The 20,484-nt window shown below is 49.5% G+C and overlaps 1 protein-coding gene across 10 annotated transcripts in view; it reads right to left on the bottom strand.

Annotated features, from left to right (window-relative positions):
* HDAC5 (histone deacetylase 5) overlaps positions 1–20,484 on the bottom strand; it is a 2,156,790-nt gene that overhangs the window by 1,015,611 nt on the left and 1,120,695 nt on the right. For all 10 annotated transcript variants that reach the window (XM_069634322.1, XM_069634324.1, XM_069634323.1 and 7 more), the window contains one exon: positions 67–197. In XM_069634322.1, the coding sequence (XP_069490423.1) occupies positions 67–197 (131 nt within the window). The remainder of the gene's footprint in view (positions 1–66; positions 198–20,484) is intronic.

Here is a 20,484-nt window from a genome sequence, read left to right as displayed (position 1 = left end):
ACATGAGTGAGAAATGTCTCCAATACACTATTGGCTGCAGGCACACATTCCTAGATGATCTCTCACCTGTTTTGCGAAGGGGGAAATCATCTCTACTGTCATAGGTGCCAAGCACAGGCAGTTTGTAAGATGGCGGTGTCCCTGGGGATCCGGCTTGTGGAGGGGAACTCTGGTCCAATGAGGTATGATGCACGCCCCTACAGAAGGTAAAACAGACAAGACCTGGATGTTTAGCATCAACGACAGCAAGCAGACAAGGTTTTGAAATACTGAGGGGATGATGCATTTTGAATAGTGTCAGTAGGAAAGGCACTATGAGGAAGTACAGGGTCAGAAATCGAGAGGATCTGGGAGCCATTTAGCGTCTTCTTGACGCCAGAAGAGCATGATTACCTTGATACCAACATCTACTTTTGCCCCCTCCTCTGGCCAACTAATGTTGAACAAACACACCTATGTGAATGTAACTGTGTTTGAGACAATCTATTAATCAACTTTAGGACAAATCCATACAACATTCAAAGCATAAGCATGTTAAACAAAACCGTGTTTAGTAGAAACACCCATTGGACCTGTTAGGCATAGGCCTCTCTCCCACTATACAGGACTCTCAAATCTAGCTGTGTTTAGTACAACACCCATTTGACCTGTTAGGCAAAGGCCTCTCTCCCACTATACAGGACCCTCAAATCTAGCTGTTTTTAGTAATGTAATTTTTTGGGTCACCTATGTCTCAAATCGTGCTGTGTTTAGTACAAAACCCATTTGACCTGTTAGGCGTAGGCCTCTCTCGCACTACACAGGACCCTCAAATCTAGCTGTATTTAGTATTGTAATTTTTTTTGGTCACCTGTGTCTCAAATCTCACGGTATTTATTTATTTTAATCTTTTGGTCACCTGTGTTTAGTATTGTAATTATTTTGGTCACCTGGGTCTCAAACATAGCTGGGTTTAGTAACCCGTTAGGCGTAGGCCTCTCTCCCAGTATACAGGACTCTCAAATCTAGCTGTTTATTTATTGTAATATTTTGGTCACCTGTGTCTCAAACATAGCTGGCTTTAGTACAAACTCCCATTTGACCTGTCAGGCGTAGGCCTCTCCCACTATGCAGGAAACTCATATGTGACTGACCAACTCACACCTAGAGAGCATTCCTGTAGAGACACAGAAATCACTGGCTGGTTACTGTGGTGGATTGATACTGTGTTTAGATGCTCACGCCTCATAAGATGATAAACTGATTCTTAGTTACGCCCATTAGGACAATTCTGTAGTTAGTAGCTATCCTCCTCAACCCCACATATCTGGCTCACCGTAGTGAACCTCGTCCAGGGAGACAGACATTAAGGACATTAACGATATAACCCAACTACCTCCCCAACCTCACTCAAGACAGCGACTGCAGCAACACCAGCTGACAACACCAACTACAGACAGAACACAATTATAGCGGACAATTCTCTACACCTAATACTACACCACAAGACAGCCAGACCAAAGCAAAAATCAATTTGCAATCAACAAACAAAATAAAGACCAAAACAACTCTCAAGCTTAAAATGCAGCGCAAACGAACTATTCGAAAGGAAAGGACAAACACACCAGAACAGCAACTAAGACTCAACTGCAGAACACACTCCCAAAGACAGGAACGAAAACTGAACCAACGCTGAGAAAAGAGACAAATCCCTCTACTTAACTCCATATACCTTGCAAACAATCAGTCACCAGAACAAACCAACCAAACGCTAGAATCAGCAACAGCAGACAAACAAGCACAACCACGCAGAAGAAGGACATGCAACACTAGAAACAACAAAAACATAATCTACGCAATAACACCTTACATCACCAAAACAAGATGAACCTCCACTCAACACCCACTATTCTTGGAAGAACCACCTGATGAACAAAAACTCGAGACAGAAGATATAAGAACTTTGACGACACAGACCCACCCGTACCAACACTTCAACTAGAGATCGACCAGAAAGGAAACCTCAACACTGATCAGAAGATGACCCCAACAGTAAAGCCCAAACCAAACTACACCTCCAAATTCCACTGCAATCTAACAAACGCAAGATCCATGTCAAAACACGCAACACAGATCTTAGACCTACTCAACAACGGCATTGACATCCTAGTCATCATAGAAACATGGCAGGATGACAACTATAAAATCGCACTCCAAAGCTGCCTCCCAACCAACTTCAAATGCCTCCAAGTAAACAGGAAAAATAAAAAAGGAGGAGGCATCGCAATAGCATTCAAAGCACACCTGAAAATAAAAACAGACGAACCTCTCAACATCAACTGTGAAACCATGGTCATAAATCAATCAGCAAACCCAAAAACCAACATCACATTCATCCTGGACCACCGACATACGATGCAACCTATGTCGATAACTTCATAGAAGCCATCAACAACATAGCCATCAAGCACGAACACATAATCATCGTGGGGGACTTCAACATCTGGTTTGAAGAAAGTCACGCTAACTCCCAAAACTCACTGATTGGACAACTTACAAACATGAAACTATGACAGCTGGTCAAAGGGGCAACACACTTGGCAGGACACACCCTTGACTCAATCTTCGCCAAGGAAAAACTCATCACCATGGCACCACCAATACAAATACTGGGGAGCGACCATCTCATCATCCCATTCGTGATCAGACTACCAACTCAAGTCTGCATCCAACCTCCAAAACTCACAACCACCACAAAAAGAAACTGGAAAAGCATCAAAGCAAGCAACCTATTTGAACAACTGGAGATGACCAAACCATCAACTGTAGAACTAGAGCTGGCTTACCTAGACCGGAAAGCGGAGCTACTACACAAATGGACTGCTGATACAATTGACAAGATCGCCTTGGAAAAAACCATTTACCCCATCAAAAAAAAGAGCAATGGCAAAATGGTTCACCCCACTACTAAGCACCATGAAAAAGGACAACAAGAAGATGGAACTGGAATGAAGGGAAGAATACAACCAAGACAAAAAAATAATGTTCCAGAAATAAATCTGTGCATACAAGAATGTCCAACATGTCCATCCCTTGAGGTTTCCGACAGTGGGACTGCAGACTACGTGCCAGGTTACCCAAAATATTTGAACCGCAAGTCAGAGACCTCCTTTACACTACACCTATCAACCGGACTATCCGCGAGTACAGAGGCACACCCACCACTTCACCATCAGAGAGCCACACACTACCTTATTAACACCCTGCCAACCCCCACTAAGACCATTACCCCGCCCCCCATTAGAGGCACCCTAATAAACACACGCTCCATAGTAGCACACGCTACTGACACAACAGACCTTATATTATTAGAAAACTGGACTTCTTAACCATAACTTAGTCCTGGCTCCACGCAGCTGCAGGCCCAGCCCTTATGTTAGCTATCCCAGAAGACTACACCATCCTCAGAACTGATAGAACCGAATCCAGAGGCGGCAGCCTTGCCATAATCTCTAAAACCCACCTCAACATGAGACTTGTCCCATCATACATCCCCAACTCCTGCGAATCACTTATAGCTAAACTGCCCACTGCAAACTCCCAAACCCTTACCATCCACCTACTCTACAGAACCCCTGGCCCTCTTGGCTCTTTCGAGGAGGACCTAACAACCATCCTCACTAACAATTTAAAAAACACAACCCAGAGTCTTCTCCTAGGCGACTTTAACCTTGGCTTTAAGGACCCCCAAGACCCTCAAGCCACACTTATTGCCAACACCCTATCTGAGCTAGGATTTGTCCAAAGAGTGACCCTCCCCATCCACAACAAGGGGAGGACCCTGGACTGGGTGGCGGACTATAATTGCCTGGCCTCCAGCCTTGGTCCGACCATCATCTCCTTACCTTCTCCCTCAAGGGCTCAACCCCGACCACCCCCAACAACTCACTAGCCCCGGCCATCCCTACAAGAATAAAAAAAAAAACACCACAGCTGAAAAACTCATCCCCCTCATTCTCCCGACATTGAACTCACTCATAGAATCTTTCAATCCCCACACCCTTGTAGACGAATACAATATCATGAGGTCAGCCCTTGACTCCATCGCTCCGCTGAAACTTAGAAAAAGTAAACCCAAAAGACATGTGAACTCATGGTTCTCCCCACACTTGAAATATCTCAGACTCGAAAAACGCAAATGTGAACAGGCATGGAGACAATCACCCTCAGATAACAATAAAACGAACCTTAACAAATAACTACCCTCTACAAGAAAGAAATAATAATGGCCAAGCAAGAGTCCTACAACTCGAGAATTTTGCAAGCCATTTCCAGCATAAAAGAACTGTTTACCATTCTCAAAGAGCTGGAAACACCCACCTCAGTCCCAGACATATGTGTGAAAGACAAACAATTGTGTACTAGTATCCAAAATGCCCTTACCAACAAAGTTGCAGGCCTACATACTAAAATAAACAACAAGAAAGAATCCCTCCTTGGCACTGCCCGTGTAGCCATCACCCCCCCCCCCCCAAAAAACCTACTCCGAAACCCTCTCTTCGCTTCAGCTGCTCCAAAGTAACCACACTAGAGGTTGAAAAATCATTCTCACCCTTAAACCCTCAAACTGCCAGGGTGACCCCTGCCCCTCACAAATTATCAAAGATGCTGCCAGTGACCTCTCACCTTTCAACACCAAGCTCATCAACTACTCCTTCTCCTCAGGCACCATTCCCAGTAACCTCAAAGAGTCTTGGGTTCTTCCTCTAGTCAAAAAGCCCTCCTTAGACACCTCAATACCCACGAACTACAGACCCATAACCACCGTCCTCTTCCTGCTTAAAATATTATATAAGGTAGCCGATCTTCAAATACAACAATACTTGGGGAAAAAAACCCTCTCCTGGGAATCTGTCAGTCTGGCTTCAGACCACAACATGGGACTGAGACTGCTCTCATAGACCTCAAGGCACAAATTGACACTCTCAAAGACAATGGGAAAGCTGCTCTACTACTTCTACTTGACCTATCGGCGGCATTTGATTTAGTAGACCACAAAATACTCTAACCACCTAGACTCGGCAGCCCACTTTTCGCAAGAGGCAATCGGCTGGATTCAATCCTTCCTCAACAACAGGTCTATGCAGGTCTTCTCTACCACTGCCTCCGCTGACCCCATCCCTATCACTTGTGGAGTCCCCCAGGGCTCATGCATCTCCCCCACTCTGTGCAATGTGTTCACAAAGCCCCTGTTCGATGATCTTGATGGTCTTGGTATCACCTACACCAACTATGCCGATGATACCCAGATCCTCATTCCGCTGATGGGAGATTACGACAAGGATTTGGCCTTGGTGAACAAAGTGTACCTCTCAAAGTCTATGCCTGAATGATGACACGACTGAGCTCATCATCTTTGGCACCTCCTGCAAGCAATTTAAACAAATTTGATCACAAATACTCTAGCTTCATCATAGACAGTAGCTCTATTAATGTAGCCAAAGAAGTTAAAACACTATGATTTTACCTTGATGCCACAGTCTCCTCCTGTAAACAGGTCAGCTCCATGGCCTCCTCCACAGCCTACACTTGTAAATTAATTACAGCAGCTAAGCCCTTCCTCTCGACTCATAGCTTCACTACACTAGCCAGAGCCCTAATTCTGTCAAAACTGGATTATTGTAATGCCCTATATGTGGGAGCCAAAAAATACATTACTCACAAAATCCAGATTTTGCAAAATAATGCTCTCAAAGCAGCACTGAGCATCTCCAAAAAAGAACAAATTTCCAACACTAGAAGAGCCAGTAACTGGCACCGACAAAATCCTGCTGAAGGTAGCCTCAATTACTCACAAATGCCTCAATAACGCTGCCCCCTGCTACCTCGTAGACAAATTCCAGAGACACAACCCCAACAGACCTACTAGAACAGCAAATTCCAACCTCCTCACAGTGCCCAGATTTAAACAATCTAAAACTGGACGTAAAAGCGGCCCAACATTGGAACTCCCTGCCACCCACCTTAAGGACCGCCCAAACATATCCTCACTTCAGGCGCAATTACATTCATTGGTTAAAGGAAAATGACCGCTAACTCCAACCCTTGCCTCCAATGTATACATTTTGTAAATTACTGTTGCATCTGCCTGTACATGTTACTGTATCACTCATGCATTGTAAATTCTTGTGCAGCATTGTAACCAAGCTGAAAATATACTTGTTACTCCTGCGCCCTGCTACCCTCTGGTCTGGTGTGCATTACAAATGAATAAAACAAATAAACGAGAAGGAAATGCAAAAGGCGAAGAGAAGGCATTATGATGACAGAATCACCAATCCACCAACACACAAAAATAAATGTTCAACATCATTAATGAAATGAGAAACCCACCAGGCTGCGACAACACCCCAACTCCCTCAGAGAAACTGCAACAACCTGGCAGACCACTTAGAGAACAAAATCAACGACATCCGACAAATCATACAAAACAGACCAACAAACCACAATATTCAACCAACCGGACCTAACAGAGCAACAGCACAAACTTCAAAACCTTCCTGAAATACCAGCAGAGGCTTTCGTCTTGTTGGTAAGACACAGCAAGAAAGCAGGATCACCCATGGATCCCTGCCCCCCTGACATCTACAATAAATCCTCGCACAAGGAACGCCATCAGAATATTACAGAAACCTCCTAAATCTCTCACTAGCAACAGGAACGGTACAAAGAGCCTTCAAATCGCATATATCAAACCGCTTTTAAAAAACACAAGTGGCGACGTAGAGACTTCTACAACTACAGGCCGATTTCAAACATTCCCTACCCAGCAAAACTCCTTGAAACTTACGAATATAAATTAACCCAAGAACATGTAGAAAAACACCACCTGCTAAACCAAGCACAAGTGGGCTTCAGACCCACGAGAGGAACAGAAACAGCACTACTATCCATTTGGGACGACCTAAAAACTAACGTGGACTCAAACACAACCTCAGACCCAATTCTGCTCAACCTCTCCGCAGCCTTCGACACAGCTAGCATGTCACACTAACCAAAAGACTAGAAGTCCTAGACATAACAGACATGGCACTACTCTAGACTAAATCATTCCTAGCACCCAGAACAGAAACCGTATGGACAAAACCCTTCAAATCCACCCCACGAGTTAACGACTGTGGGGTACCACAACGGTCCTCACCATCACCACTGTACTTCAACATCTACCAGACTCCAGTAATCACAATCTTAAAAAAATACAACATTACATGCTACAACTACGCAGATGACGCTCAAATCATCTACAAAATCGAAGACACTCAAACCGATCACTCATCCCTAATCGAGTTTCTAAAAGAAGTCTAACTGGATGAATGCCAGCAACTTGAAAATCAACCCAGGAAATGCAGAAATCATGATTATATCCAAACACCAACAGAACAACACCTACATTCTGTGGCCAACGTGAATGGGAACCGCACCAACGCCATCCAAGGTAGTAAACATTCTGGGAGTCCTGAAGTACAACACCCTAGCCTTAGAACCACAAATAAATGCAATAATCAAGAAATGCTTCCTCCTCCTCCACACAGCAAGAAGAATCCTACCTTTCCTCTCCTTCATCCACAAAACACTCACAATAGTCGCCCTCATCATGTCACGAATCAACTATGCAAACAGCCTCTAACTGGATAACAGAATACCTCCTGAAGAAACTACAATGGATCCAAAATACAGCAGCCAGACTGCTCCTCAAACTATCCAGAAGAGACCACATCACTCCAGCCCTAAAAACTCTACATTGGCTGCCAGTCAAACACTGCATCACCTTCAAAACAATGTGCATAACACACAAGGCAATCAGCGGACAAGGAGCTGAATTCCTACAAATGAAAATAATCTACAAGCCCACGAGACTCCTCAGATCAAACAACGAAATCTGCTTGGAACAAAAACCATACCTTAAAAAAATATTGGTGGGCTCCTCCTTCTCCTACTTCGCCGCAAAAACCTGGAACAAGATCCCGAAAGAAAGACCACCTACAATTCAGAAAATTACTAAAACCTGGCTCTTCAGCACCACAGATTCTAACTGAAAAACCGAAACAACCGAACGGAAAACACAAAGAAAAGGTTGACTAAATTTAGGATGACACTGACAACACCCAGAACCAACCGGAGAAACTCTATCTACAACAAGAGAGACGATGCTAAGTCGAATAGGACACAAGCGACACCTATGAGGACAGAAATCAGCATCACTAGCCAACCCCAGCCAACAACCGCACCCGCCCCATAATCGCTACCAGGTATCATACTTATATAGAGTTGTATGAATGTTAGCACTTGTCACATTTCAACTAAGTTGTGGGCATTGACCGTATGTAGTTGCGAATGAAGGCAGGTGCCGCCCCTGGACGTAATTGCAAGCGTTGGCATGTGCATCATTTCGAAGGGGCTGGGCACTAGCCTGCATAGCCGGACAGCAATGCCAACTAACCAATCCACTAACAATTTAACCCCTCTTCATACACCTCTCAAACCCTAACCAAACACATCCACAAGCCTACAACACAACAATCTGCACAAACTTCACTACACTGCAACAACAAAACAAACCACACAGACTCGCAAAACAGCACACGACTACTGACCGTAAAACACTGCAAACCAAGCCAACGGACCCACCGGGCTGAGGCCGCAAACAGCACATCACTGCTCTCTTGCACTTTTCCAGCTTATTCCCATTAACTCACCCCCCTCTTCACTTTTTTTTCAGAGCCGCCAGAGCTCCAGGGAACATTTCGGTGGTGATAGTGCACGGTACAAATATCCTTGGGCATTAATGCTGTATTGTCATTAGGATCCAGTATATTGATATCGTTTTAAGGCTCCACCACTCTGGTCATATATCCACTGAAGGGAATCCAGTAGTCTTTGGGTTTGCCATTAGGTGTAAGCTTCGTGTTGTACTGTGTTTCCCTCTGTTCACAGCTCGCCATGAGGTTAAGCCAGTGTTGAAATGTGAGTGCCCTGTTAGATCCCGATGCTCGTGCAATAGGTGATCTGACAACCACGGACGCCATGCTTACAAGATGTTTCTCACTCCGGGTGCCAGACGCAATTAGGGCCAGCAGCAAGATTCAGGGGTCATTGGTATATGGGTATCAGTCATTCTTGACACTGCTTCCATGATTTATTTTTGGATAAATTATTTTTATTAGTTTACAACAACAAGGCGGGCATACCCGCCGTCCAACAAACAACCAAACACAGGATTGACACATTCAGACAGGAGGTAGGCCAGCCGGGGAGCCAGCTGGATATCGCGCATATATTAGACAGTGGTGAGTGGGTCAGGTCACCATAGAGTGGACGCGCATGAGCCAGTTCGCCAAGGGGGTTGGGGGGTCTGACTGGAGGGTGGTTTCGCCATGGAGTGGGGCGAGGGGGACAGTCAATAGTGTTGGGGTTGGTGTTAAGACCCTCTTAGTCATATAATGCCGGACCATGTGCCCCATACTTTCAGGAATTTGCCAGGGCAACTCCTGGCGGCGTATATGCGTTTTTCCATGAACGCACACCTGTCCATCTCATTGGTCCATCTGTTAATGGTGGGCCCGTCGGGCGCCCCCCCCCCCCTTCCATGTGGTGGCCACCAGTCTTTTAGTGAGGCCCAGCGCTATGGCCACAAAAGTTTTTTCTCCCTTCGTGTGATCTGTTTCCCCCTGGATGTCCAGCAGTGCAGCCTTGGGCTCCAACGAGGCCTGGTTATCCAAGACATTATTGATTTTGTGCATGCATTCCCTCCAGAGTTTATGAATAACACATTTCCAGAGCATATGGTAAAAAGGGCCAGGCTCCCTACGGCACTTGGGTCAGTGTGCGTCCTCCCTCAGTCCCCATTTAGCGAGTGCTGCCCAGGAGAGGTAGGTCTGGTGGTGTATTTTTTTACTGTATTAACCTTAATTTAGCATTGATGCCTATTTCGCAGGGGAACATCAGGGCCTCCACCCACTCCTCAGATTCAAGGGGACCCAGTAGGCGTTTCCATTTCTCTCGCAAGCTGGTTAGCTCTTGAGCCCCGAATGCAGTAATAACCTGATATAGTGTCAAAGTGGGTTTTGCTAGGATCCTTGCGTGTAGTACGTTGACCTCGAGGGGATAGCTTGAAGGGATGTCTGAGAGGGTGGGGAATTGTGCGCTTAGTGCGTGTGCCAGTTGCGTGTGTCAGTATACGTCCCCGGGTGGATAAAAACTCTTCTTGTAATGTTTCAAATGGTTTGAGGTGTCCGTCATGTAGGACCTCCGTGAGGGTTCGTATGCCCAGGTCCTCCCAACCAGGAAATCGGCCCATGGTGACCACTTCCGGGATGTATCCATTGCCCCCCCATCGGTTGGGTCAGCGTTGGTCGTCCCTCCCACCCAATATGTTGGAGTGCTTCCCTCCACACCAGCCGTATCTGGCATATCATACCAGGGAGGTTGGCCGTGGCCGGGTCCGTACCGTATAGAACCCGGAGGGACGTTCATTCTCCCATGCACCTGATCTCATTACCGACATTGGGGGAGCGGGATTCGCAGGGAGCCATTCGTTCAAGACACCTAACTGTGCTGCCCAGTAGTAGGCCCGAAGGCAGGGTATACCCAGGCCACGCTCCCAGACGGATCGCTGCATCACCCCAAAGATGTTTCCGGAGGATGGAGTCAATATTGGAGAAGGTTGTGGGGAGGATGTGAATGGGAGAGTTCTGGAGGACATAAAGGAACCTTGGTAGGGAAAGCATTTTAAACAGGGCGGCTCTTCCCAGCAAACCCAGGGGTAAAGATTGCCAGTGAGTGACGTCCGCTTCCAGCCTGCTCACCAAGGGTTGGAGGTTGAGTCGTAGAAAATCCTCGGGATTGGGGGTCACCTCAATACCGAACTAAACAAAACTCTGGATGGAGACTGAGTAGGGGCAACGCGGAGGGATCGCATCCGCCCCGCTCTGGAGCAGGAAGAAGATAGTTTTCTGTCTGTTGACTTTAAGCCCACAGAACGTTTGGTATTCTGTGAGGATTTTGGCAATCTCGGGGCATGAAACCCTAGGATTGCTCATATAGATAAGCAGATCATCGGCATAGAGTGAGACCCAGTCTTCGCCGCCCCTGGGCACGTGAACCCAGAACATGCAGGGGATGCCCTTAGTCGGATTGCAAGGGGCTCAATGGCTAATACGAACAAGAGGGGAGAAAAGGGGCATCCCTACCTGGTTCCTCTGCCCAACGGGAAAGGCTTGGAGGAGATCCCATTCACTCGGACCGTCGCCTCGGGGGCGGTGTATAAAAGCTAGATCCAAGACATGAAGTTGGGCCCAAACCCCATTCGTTCCATGATGTCCCACAGGGCAGACCACCCCACCGAGTCGAAGGCATTCTCGAAGTCGACTATGAGAAGCGCCAGGGGTTCTTCGATGTTGGGGGCCTGCCTGATTGCAATTGGACCCTGCGCAGGTTCATCCTAGTGGATTTAGCCGGCATGAACCTGCACTGGTCTGGGTGGACCAGGGAGAGGATGACCTTTAGAATCCTGTCAGCTAGGACCTGAGCTAACACTTTGGCCTCTCCACTGATGAGGGAGATGGCTCTATATGAGGCGCAGAGGTCAAGGGGTTTCCCGGGTGTGGTGATCACAACAATGGTGGCCTGCCTTAGGTCCTCCGGGAGCATACCGTCGGTACGGGAGCGTAACATACGGTGCATATGGCCTGCCACCGAGTCACCCATTCTCCGCCAGGTTTCAGCGGGGAAGCCGTTAGGGCTGGGGTTTTTACCGGGCTGAAGCTGAGACAGCGCCGCAGCCACCTCTTCCTCTGCGATATCCGCCTCCAATGTATTGGTCTGGGCTTCAGAGAGCCTGGGGAGCACGGTAGCATCTAGGTAGTGTGAGGACCCTATGGCGGGCATGTTGTCCCTGGAGGCATAGAGGTTCTGGTAAAAGGCAGCAAAGGCATTTGCTATATCGGTGTCCGTTTGATGCAGGTCTCCTTCGGGCCGTTTGATGGCTCTGACATGTCCTTGGGCGCTGTCCCGTCGCTCCAGCCAGGCCAGGGTCTTACCGGCCTTATCACCCGTGGCATAGATCTGACTGCGTGTAGTTAAGTGGGCGGTCTTGGCATTATCCAGTGCCAGGTTCCGAAACAGTTCCTGGGCCGTAACCATCACCTCTTTGGACTCTAGCATACCGGAGGCTAGGAATTCCTCTTCAGCCCTGGACGCAGCCTGCTCCTTTTCAGAAATTTCTAGGATTTTAGCGGCGACTGTGTGCTGTGATCAGAGACAGAGCTTTGCCTCGGAGCACTGCCTTGTAGCCCTCTGTTAGGGAGAATTCTCTGTTTAGGCTGAATTTCCTAACCTAGTGAGTCCCCCAGCAGCTTTGCTGGATTTTTTGGGGTTTATTTTTTTCTCCTGCCAAGAGTGAGACTCTTTTACCCTCACTCTTGGACATGATTTGAGTGTGTTTCTTTGAATCTAGAAGTGTTTAATGGGCTATGGGGTCTTTTACTCCATAGGGCTTCATGTGTTTTTGTGATGTGTGTTACACAGCACCCTCAGTGCAGTGACTCAGGGGTGTCATAGTGACCCCCCAGTATAGACTCCATACCCTGGGACTGACTACTGTCTCCCAGGGCATGTAAAGTCACCATTGACTTTACTAGTCTTAAATTCTGAACAGAACCAGTACAAACCATCATATTGTGGACGTACTGGCTGGGGCAATTCGATTGCCCCCTGATCGAGTTTTGGCTGGTGGCAGTGGATACTACTTTTTATATTCAACCGCGAATATTTTCCTATGGGATTTCCCATTGTTTTAGGTTACTATCTTTATAAAATTATTTACGGTAGCCTCGAACATACCGCCAGTTTATTTAATTAATATTCATTCTCCGGTTGGTAATTTTTGCCAAAACTTGATTCTAAAATGGCGTTTGTGTTCTCTTCTGTGACTCCAACCCAAGTCGAGCCCTTTGTTCCACTTTTTGGCGGGCTTCTCCACAGAAGCCCTCCAAAGTGGTGCCACTCTGTCTGGGGTACTTAGGAGGGGTGGAGGGGAATTTAGGCACCCTGGACTGAGTTGCCTAGGCAACTCAAGTCGCACTCCATCCTGATTGGCCCAAGTGGTGAGCCGGCCGGCTCACCACTTAGCATGTTTGAGTGACAGCTAGGCTGAGTGAATGGGGGTTTGCTGCATAAAAGCAGGGCTTTGGGGAATGGAACTTCAGAAGTCGCCACAGGACCTAAGAATCCGACGAGGGAGAAGCTGAGCCGACCTGCCACGACACCACCACCGGTGGAGCCCTGCTGGACGGTCTCACCACTTTTTCCCAACGACAGAGGAGATCTCCCGCCGGAGAGTCTTCTTCCTTTGACTGGTGGGGATAACCAGTTTCACCATCTTTTCGCCTTCCCGACGTACCTCGTGGCCGCCTTGCCTGTGCCAAGCACCCCGGCAACCGGGATACCACGTTTTACCACGACCGCGAAACAAAGGTACCACCTTTAACCGGAAAACTCTGCGGCTGGTTTCTGCCCTGGCAGTGCAACAACCTTCATCTTTCCTCCAAGTCGAGATCTTCTCTTTCCCTGGACGCCGACGCAACTTGCAACCACTACCAGGAACAACTGCCACCGCTGGAGGATCCTTCCCACTTAAGGTACCGTGTCCCGCCTGGCTTCCCTTGCTACCGACTGTATGGGGTAGATTTAGCCCCGGCTTTCGAACCTGGGTTAGCCTGGACACCCTGGCTAAACTTTCCTAAGCCTCTCTAAACTCTTTTTGAACCCTCTGCAAGACTTTCTAAGCCTAGTGTAACTGTGTGATCTTGGGCGCATTTGTGCTCTGCTCTCTCTAAGAGTGGGCCCAGCCTTTGGACTTTGGCTCACCAGTGACTTTTGCTCCTCTGCTTTGCTAAAAGTGTTCCTGAATCTTAGAGTGGTGTACCTTTCCATATTCTGTCTTTTTCCCTCCCTTTCTCACAAACTTATTGGAGTGCCATCTAGTTAAGCGCTCACCTCCGTATGAAAATAAGTGGTGTTTTACAGTGACTTATCTGATATGGAAAAAGGGGTGTATATATTATAATAGTAACTGTGTTTAGAATATTTTACAATAAGAGTGCTGGAGTGTTTTCAACAGTGTGTTTTTAAATCAATAATTATATACTTTGATACCAAAGCTCTGGTCAGTGTTTGCTTGTATTGTTGTATCTGAGTGTCTATTGTGTATACTTTGCATACTGCCTAACTTTTCTTGAGGGAAGTCTGACTGCTCAGCCACAGCTACCAGGTAAATCTGGGTGGTGCAGACTGCTACCAAGTGGGTTTACTGCCAACACCTGTAGTCTTAAACCTTTTGCAGTGGTCCCTAAGGGAACTGCACAGGTTTCTGGCTAACACCCTCCCACAGTGTAACAGGGCTGGATACGGACCCTTTGTTGAGGGTAAAGTAGTCGGTTGTCTTTTGTACGAGGCCTTGACACACCTCGGGGACATCCAAGTAATATGCGTTAAGTCGCCAGGAGTATTGGCCCTTGGCCTGGGGCAGTGTTATAGTGAGCTGGAGGGGGGAGTGGTCTGAGACACCTCTGGCGAGGTAGGTGGCAGTTTGCAGCGTGTGTGCCAAGTCTCGGGGAACAAAAAGGTGGCCTATGCGGGACATGGAGTTATGGGCATTGGAGAAAAAGGAATAGCATCTGCGGTGGGGTGAAGAGTGCGCCATGCGTCCACCCAACCCATTGCAGATGCGAAGGCGTGGAGTTTGGTTTGTGTGTCAGGATTTTTATTGCCCACGTGCTGTCATGTGCCACTGGTGTGCACATAGTGATGCCATTCGCCAGGGGGGGGATAGGTTCCTGGCAGAGGGTCCTTCTGCGGCCCTGTTGCCCCGATGGTGGTACCCTATCCATCCGGAGCCCCGGCCCCTTCGTGCCCCATCCCAGCCTGCCCACCAGCGGTTCTGACCCATGCCCAGCCTTAAGTGGTGAATGTGATTGCCTCGACCATTTCCAAAAGAAAACTTAGCCCGCCCCCAACCCGTACTCCCCTAACCCCCAACCAGAAGCACCTGTAACCCGAACCTAGCGCCAACGGGGCGCATGACAAAGACATTAACATGAACCATTATAGGGCGGTGGCCCAAGCTGGAGTGACGAGAGCACCTCGGAAAGGCGGCGGCCGCTGGGAGCAATCCCTTTTGATACCCAGGAACTCTTCCAGAGGTTAGGGTGTTATCAGCGTTGCACCGGGTACCTCCGAAAGGCGACGGTTGCTGGTCGTATCCTCATTGAGTGTCAAACCCCTTGGAAGATTATGTTGCAGCCCAGTCAGCATGAAATGGGGGCTTACCCGGTCTCTGTAGTGTTCTCATCGGGGCGCAGGGCCGCTTCGGATTCCGGGCCAGTGGGGGTTGAGCGGGGCGAGGACAGTCTGGGCCTAGGTTTCCGTCCAGATGGACCAGGAGGTGATCGGCGGAGGTCAGGCCCATTAAGGATTCGAGTTTGAAGCCATTCCCAAGCTTCTTTGGGATTGTAGAACAAGCGGGTAGTGCCCTCATGATGGATTTTAAGCAATGCAGGGAAAAAGAGGGCATATTTGATTGACAATGATTGGAGCTTTTTCTTCAGAGAGTCGAAGGACTGGCGGGCTTTCTGTACCTCCTTAGTGTAGTCTGGGTAAAACCCAACGCGGTATCTGTTGTAAGTAATTGGGCCCGAGGTACGGGCCATTTGAAGAATAGCGTCTCGATCCCAGAAGTTCAAAAGGCGTGCAATAATTGGCCTTGGTGGGGCTCCGGGGGTGGGTCGCCCTGTGGGCACTCTATGCGCCCGCTCGATGGAAAAGAATTAAGACTGTTTTTTGGGAGCAAAAAACATGAGCCAGCTAGTCTTCTAGGAAAAGTTCAGCGCTGGGTCCTTCCTCTTTCTCCGGGATCCTGAGGATCCTTAGATTATTGCGTCGCGCCTTCCCTCACTGCCTTCTGCACGGTATTCGAGCTGGTCAACTTTCTTGGATATTGCTGCTAGTTGTTGCTCCAGTTGGCGAACTGTGTCTTCCGTGTCCGATATCCTTTGTTCAGATTCCCCAACTCTGGCTGACAGACTGTAGGTCTTGGCGGAGGAAAGACACCTCAGAGGACAGTCCTCCGATCTTTAGTTCTAAAGACGTCCTTGAGTCGCCAATCGCCTTCATGACGTCAGTGAGTGAAATTGGAGAGTCCTGGTTTTCTTCCACAGGCTCTCCACCATCCGGAGTTTGCATCGCGGGTCGGAGTGGGGCCCCACTGTGAAGAGGTCAATTCTGCTCTGTAGGGCCTGTCTCTTGGCCTTCTCTTTGCCCATGAGGCTGCTTGTGTGGGTTCAGTGAGGCACTGGGTAGGTTCAGTCTCTTGGTGAGACTCTGTGAGGGCTGGCGTCGAGAACTGTGCGAGTGTCCGGCCTCTGTGATACCCACGTATGCTGGGGACGGTGGGACCAACGGGTCCTGTATTCGCTCGGGCACTGGTGGAGCTTCCCCCTGCAGCACAAGGGTAAGTCCCTCACTGCTAGTCCACCGGCAGCGTAGAGTTAGGCGTCGTACGCACTGTGGGTGCGGACCAGAGCGTCAGGGGATGGCTATTAGTGTGCCAGCTTATGACTGGTGGTCGCAGTGGAGGATATCCCGGAGGAGATATCTTGTGGTGCAAGTGGAAGATGGGCCTTCTCAGAGGTGGCCGTTTCTTAGACCGCCAGGTCAAGAGGATCCATTGGACAGGTCATAGGGTAGTATGGGTGGTCGGCGGTGTGTCCTCAAGTAGAAGATGGGCCACCAGTAGCCCAGAAGCTGGCATCTGCAAGAGCGTAGTCACTCCAGGGGTCTCCCTGGTACGGTGTGCCCGTTGCGTGCCTTCATTATGGAGCACCCCCCAGAGCCTGCTTCTTTGTGCTCACTCCACCTAGGTCCTTCGCGTGGTGGCACCTTACCCGCTGCAGGGTTTGTGGCCTGAGGTGCTGGGGATCCACTGTGCGCGTAGGGATTCTGGGGAGTCTAAAAGGTGCCCAGTTGTTGCCGGGCCGGTCGTGGGGTGGTACAGACGGCCAACGGCGTACCACCAGATAGAATACGGGCTTCCAGTCGCGGGGAACCAGTGTCCGAAGGGGTGCCGTCGCACCAGGGGCCCAATGGTGTGGCGTGCACGTTATGTGCCCCTGGGGGGGGGTGCAGTGATCCCCAGGTCAGCTCTTCAAATCTGTGTAGCAGCCCCCAGCGCGTGCTCCCTGTAGTCACTGCGCGTGGGCCTGTCACATGGGGGGCCCCCCTTCCCACTGTTGGCCCGGGGTCTAGGGCACTGGGGATACACTGTGCACCTGGGGAGGGGTGACCCTTAGTCTCTTAGCCCAAAGGATGGGGGGGTGGTTTCCACTCACTGTTGCCTCCGCGGGTGGTCTCTCTGGTATCACAGCTGGTATTGCTCCAGTTTTGTGGGTTCCCGTCCGCGGGACTGTATTTGCACAGGGTGTCCCTCACTCCTCATACAGTTCCTCTCACCCAGTCACCCAGTGGAAGCAGGGGGGCGGGGGGTATGGAGTGGTAGGGAGGCTGCGGCCCAAGCGTGGGGCTCAAGAAGTGTATAGCCCAGTGCTATCAATCCGTGTGCAGACTGTTCCGGCAGAGCTACAAAGGGGTGTGCAATCAGCGAAGCACCACACCTCTGGTACAGGTCTAATTGTAGTCCCGGGGCCCTTGTCTGCGGGGTCACGGACGCCCGGGTATGGCGCACAGTTTCCCAGCCCTCCGTGTGGGGTTACTCCACCGCCACGCGGTGCAGGTGCTGCCAGAGAGTCGCTTGGCGGCCAGATGGTGGTTGCAGGGCTCCGGGGGGCTCAAGGGCCATTGATGCTATGTGGCCCTGGGGTGTTGTTGGTGCCGCAGCGCCATATCTCCTTCACGGCCTTGCTTGTGCCCACCTCCCGTGCAGGCAGGGAGGAGGGTGCAGGCCTGTGTGCTGGCGGTTATGGAAGTGCAGTCCCTTTCCTCCAACGGCTCCAGCTGCATCCGGCACTTGCAACAGCCGTCCGTTCGGGGTCATCTGGGATATCCGTGGTGACGTGGGTAAGTAGCGGGATTTCCCAGCGGAGCAGGTCTCATGTCTGTGGGCCGTGGGGCTGGTGCGTCATACACCCATTCACCCGTTCCCAGGCTCCAATTTCAGTCGGGGTTGTGGGGTGGGGGCATGGGGTGTAGCGGGTTGGTGCCTGGGTGCCCTATAGCACTGGCAGTAGCGGTAGCAACTGGGGAGCATTCACGAGGGTTGGGGGGTCAGGACATCATAGGATGTTTCAGCGGCCGCCGGGAGCTGTCCTCTATTCCGTCCGCATCTGCTGCTCGCGCATGCGCCTGCCCCACTTATGTGATTTTTGACCATAGCGACTGAATCTGAGGGCAAAGCTGTCATGATCTCTGTTTCCAAAAGGTCAGGGTTTTCCCAACTCCCTTGGAAGCAGATCCATAACCCAGGTTCCGAGGGCCAACCAGTCCCAATTGGGACCTTTTGGACCCAGTCCTGGCGCCAGTGGCACCAGGCCCATAAATATGCCCAGTCCCAGCGCTGGAAGCGCCGGGCTCATAATGCTTGGGTGGACTTACCTGCAGCAGACCATGCTGCTTACTTGCCTGCCAGCTGAGCCTCTGATCCTCTTCTGTTTGGAACTACTTTTCCTGTTGGGTGGGGCAGGAGCCACTCCCTAGATTCAGAACACTGGAACTCTTCTGGAAAGCAGGAACTCTTTTCTTACCTAGGCGTGGCTGTGGAAGGAGACACCTAAGCACTACAGGAGGCTATTTAAACCACACCCGGTGGATGAATCTTGCTTTGCGTTATTCTGCATCCTCTGCAGCAGAACGCTCATCGTGTCTTCTGCATCGGATCCTGGGCCTAAGGAAAAAGGCTTACCATCCTGAATCCAGTCTTCAGCAACACCTATAAAGACAAGAAAGAACAGGTTAGCATTCCGGCATCTGAAAGACAAAGGCTTACCTACTCTTCGTGCGCTCCGGAGGTCTTCACACTGCATTCCGGCATCTGAAAGACAAAAGCTTACCAGCTCTTCACACGCTCCGGAGGCCTTCGGCGCTGCACCCTGCATCTGAAAGACAAAACAAGGTGCGTTTAAAGACATTGGGGAACTTAAATACTCACGTGCCATTACTCCTTTCCACATCAACCCCAGTGGGTATTCCGGCACCCTGCAGCCGCTCCGAACTCGTACCTGCAAAATAAAAGACAGTTAGAGCGCATCGTGAAGCAGGCAACAAGCGCTTACTTACGTGCTTCCAGGCGCTTCTATTCATCACACGGACTCCATCTTCAACTCACTTCAGCCCGTCATCCGCCATCGCCGGAACCTGCAAAACAAGAGACATCATTACTAAAGACTTTAAAGACAATAGAATTACTCGAAACTTACCGTTCGTGCAGTAAACGACGGACAGCAGTCCTCTGAAGTCAAGAGGCCTGCGCTACCGATCCAGTGAAGAAACTGGTTACAGCACCCTGCCCCGAGGCAGATGGAGAGCTCGGCATTCACTTACCTAAGGTGAGAGCGTTAACCTTTGGGGGTCTACAGGAGAGCAAGAAAGGAAAGAGATAGGGACACCCCAATAACCCCAGTTCGTTAATCCCATATTTTCTATCTGCAGACATCTTACTCTTGAAGTCAGGCATACAGTGCACAGAGGTCCAGCCCAAAGAGCCAACCGGGTGCTACACATCACCTTTGAAGATACGGTAGTCGCCCAGTCAAGACCGGCGCCTCTGCGAGAATCAGGTGAGCGTTACAAAAGCCAAGCAACATGATAAATGTCTGCTGGCATCTCTTACAGCCCAAGGGTCTAAGTGGGAAAAACGTATGCAGGGTGAGTGGAGGAGAGTAGTAGTAGTATCAAATGTAGGTATTTGAAATGAATCAGGCGAAATCTACTATTGATGGATATGGACTTGGTCTGAGAATGAATAAAGCTCCACTGGTCATCAGTTAGCGTGTACCCCAGGTTGTCCTCCCATTTACCTCTATGAGGGCTTGCTCGTGAGGGTCTAAGCGCCCAGGCCATGCTATATAGGGTCGAGACCAACTTCCCAGTGGACGTTGGGGTGGTGATGTATACCATTAAAGGGGACATGGGGGCGCATTTGGGAAATCAGGTCATTTGTTCCAAAGTACCCTTCGTAGCCGAAAATACAAATGTTGCGTGATGGGGGTACACTCTCTTGTGCTAATCTGTAGGTTTATGAAGTGTTGTATAAAAATAGTCTTGTGTGTAAGTGTGATGCCTAGTACATGTTATATGGCCATGGAGGGGGGAGTACCATTGTCCTATGTCAGCCCATTTTGTCGCCAGTCGATCCCATGCCCTGAGGGTCAGCTCCATCGGCTGCATTTCCGACCTTGTATACCTTTCCTGCATGGCCCATAGTAATCCTCTAAGTTC

Source organism: Ambystoma mexicanum, chromosome 13 (genome assembly GCF_040938575.1).
Source record: "Ambystoma mexicanum isolate Mex_15411 chromosome 13, UKY_AmexF1_1, whole genome shotgun sequence".
Lineage (NCBI taxonomy): Eukaryota > Metazoa > Chordata > Amphibia > Caudata > Ambystomatidae > Ambystoma > Ambystoma mexicanum.
Note: the sequence above shows the minus strand (reverse complement) of the source record. Positions and strands in the feature narration are given on the sequence as shown.